Source organism: Perkinsus marinus, assembly GCF_000006405.1.
Source record: "Perkinsus marinus ATCC 50983 genomic scaffold scf_1104296944260, whole genome shotgun sequence".
In the NCBI taxonomy this organism is placed as follows: Eukaryota; Perkinsozoa; order Perkinsida; family Perkinsidae; genus Perkinsus; species Perkinsus marinus.
Genome location: NW_003211481.1, coordinates 1 through 1,383, shown reverse-complemented (window position 1 = coordinate 1,383; position 1,383 = coordinate 1). Strand labels below are relative to the sequence as shown.

The 1,383-nt window shown below is 49.5% G+C and overlaps 1 protein-coding gene across 1 annotated transcript; it reads left to right on the top strand.

The window, feature by feature from the left end:
* Window positions 1–808: 808 nt before the first annotated feature.
* On the top strand, window positions 809–1,311 carry Pmar_PMAR023911 (hydroxyacyl dehydrogenase, putative; the record flags this gene model as incomplete). The annotated part of the gene is made up of 3 exons (XM_002780659.1): window positions 809–959; window positions 1,021–1,098; window positions 1,226–1,311. Coding segments are annotated over 3 exons (315 nt in total), but the record flags the coding sequence as incomplete, so codon positions are not given.
* Window positions 1,312–1,383: the final 72 nt, after the last annotated feature.

The window sequence follows — 1,383 nt, the reverse complement described above, 5'->3', positions numbered from 1 at the left end:
TTGATGCTCCACTCGTGGTGTCGAACACAATGCTGAGCGCAATCTGCTCTGTGTCCTTCAGAGCTGTGATGATCAACACTCTACTACGATCAAGGCCGAACGAATGGTTAACGTGTAGGATGATAGGGATATGACACCCTTCGGTTTGCTCAGTGTCGGGGAATATGCACATTGTCAACTGCGTGTGTTGATGACTATAAGGAAACTGTAGTGGGTTTTAGTACGCTTCTACGTTGAGTCATGTGTGATGAATTTTCCCTATGCAGTGAGACAGCTCCTGAGACCGGCTGGGGAAACCGAACATATTCCAACACTGGGTTTCCTAGCTAAGTTATTCGCCACTACTCGCAAGTCTCATGAAGTTTTCTACTGTTAGCCCGGCCACACTCGGTCCGTCAACGAAATATGTTTCCATTCTGCGGAGTCATACGTTGGCAGAGCTAGCCTGATTATCAATCCCTGTTCGGGGGAGTATACAACCGCTTTACCGCCCTATTCCATATGGTTCACCGTGCTGTCGTGTTCAGTGAAGCACTGTATTGCGTAATGGATCATACGTCATTTTAGTGGTATCATGGGCTCTCATCTCTGGTCACGAATCCACTGTTGAGCTCCTCCTCTTGAGCGGACACAACCCTTGCCACTGGTTGCTTCTTAGCGGAAAGCAGTCGCTTGATGTGACTCGTTTGCTCACCTTATTGTGTTGGTTAGTCTTAGTCTTCTATAGGGAGTATGAGAATGCTTCTCCGAGAAGCATTCTCATGGACTTCATTGGGTTCGTTAGAGTCCATCCGAGTTCCACTTTATAATGCAAATCGGCGAGAAAACATGTTGCATCGTCACGGGTGGTGCCTCGGGCCTTGGCGAGACTACTGCCCGCGTTCTGGCTGGGAAGGGTGCCAAGGTTGCGGTCCTGGACATGAACACCGAGAAGGGAGAGGCTGTTGCGAAGTCTATCGGTAGACCATCCTTATGGACTGGTTGTGCATGAAGTTGCTTGTAGGGGTCCTTTCGTCTCAGGTGGTTACTTCGTACATGTTGATCTGTTGAATGAGTCCTCGATCGAGGGCGCAGTGTCAAAGGCTGTCGACTTCCTCGGTGAGTGTATGACCACTTGTATGAGCCATCTGCGTCACGGTTGAAGAACACCATCCACGATCTCTTCGTGATCGAGCTGGCCTCTCCGAGAGGCCATTTTCGAGCTCTCTGGATGTGTATATTTTAGGCGCAGTTCACGTAGTTGTGAACTCTGGTGGAGGCGGCATCGCCATACAGGTCATCAATCGTGCTGGCGAACCTCACGATATCGAGGTACGATAGTCATTGGTTAGATATGTCTAGGGCTAGACGTAGGCTTTTGCTCGAAACATCCGACTCAACCTT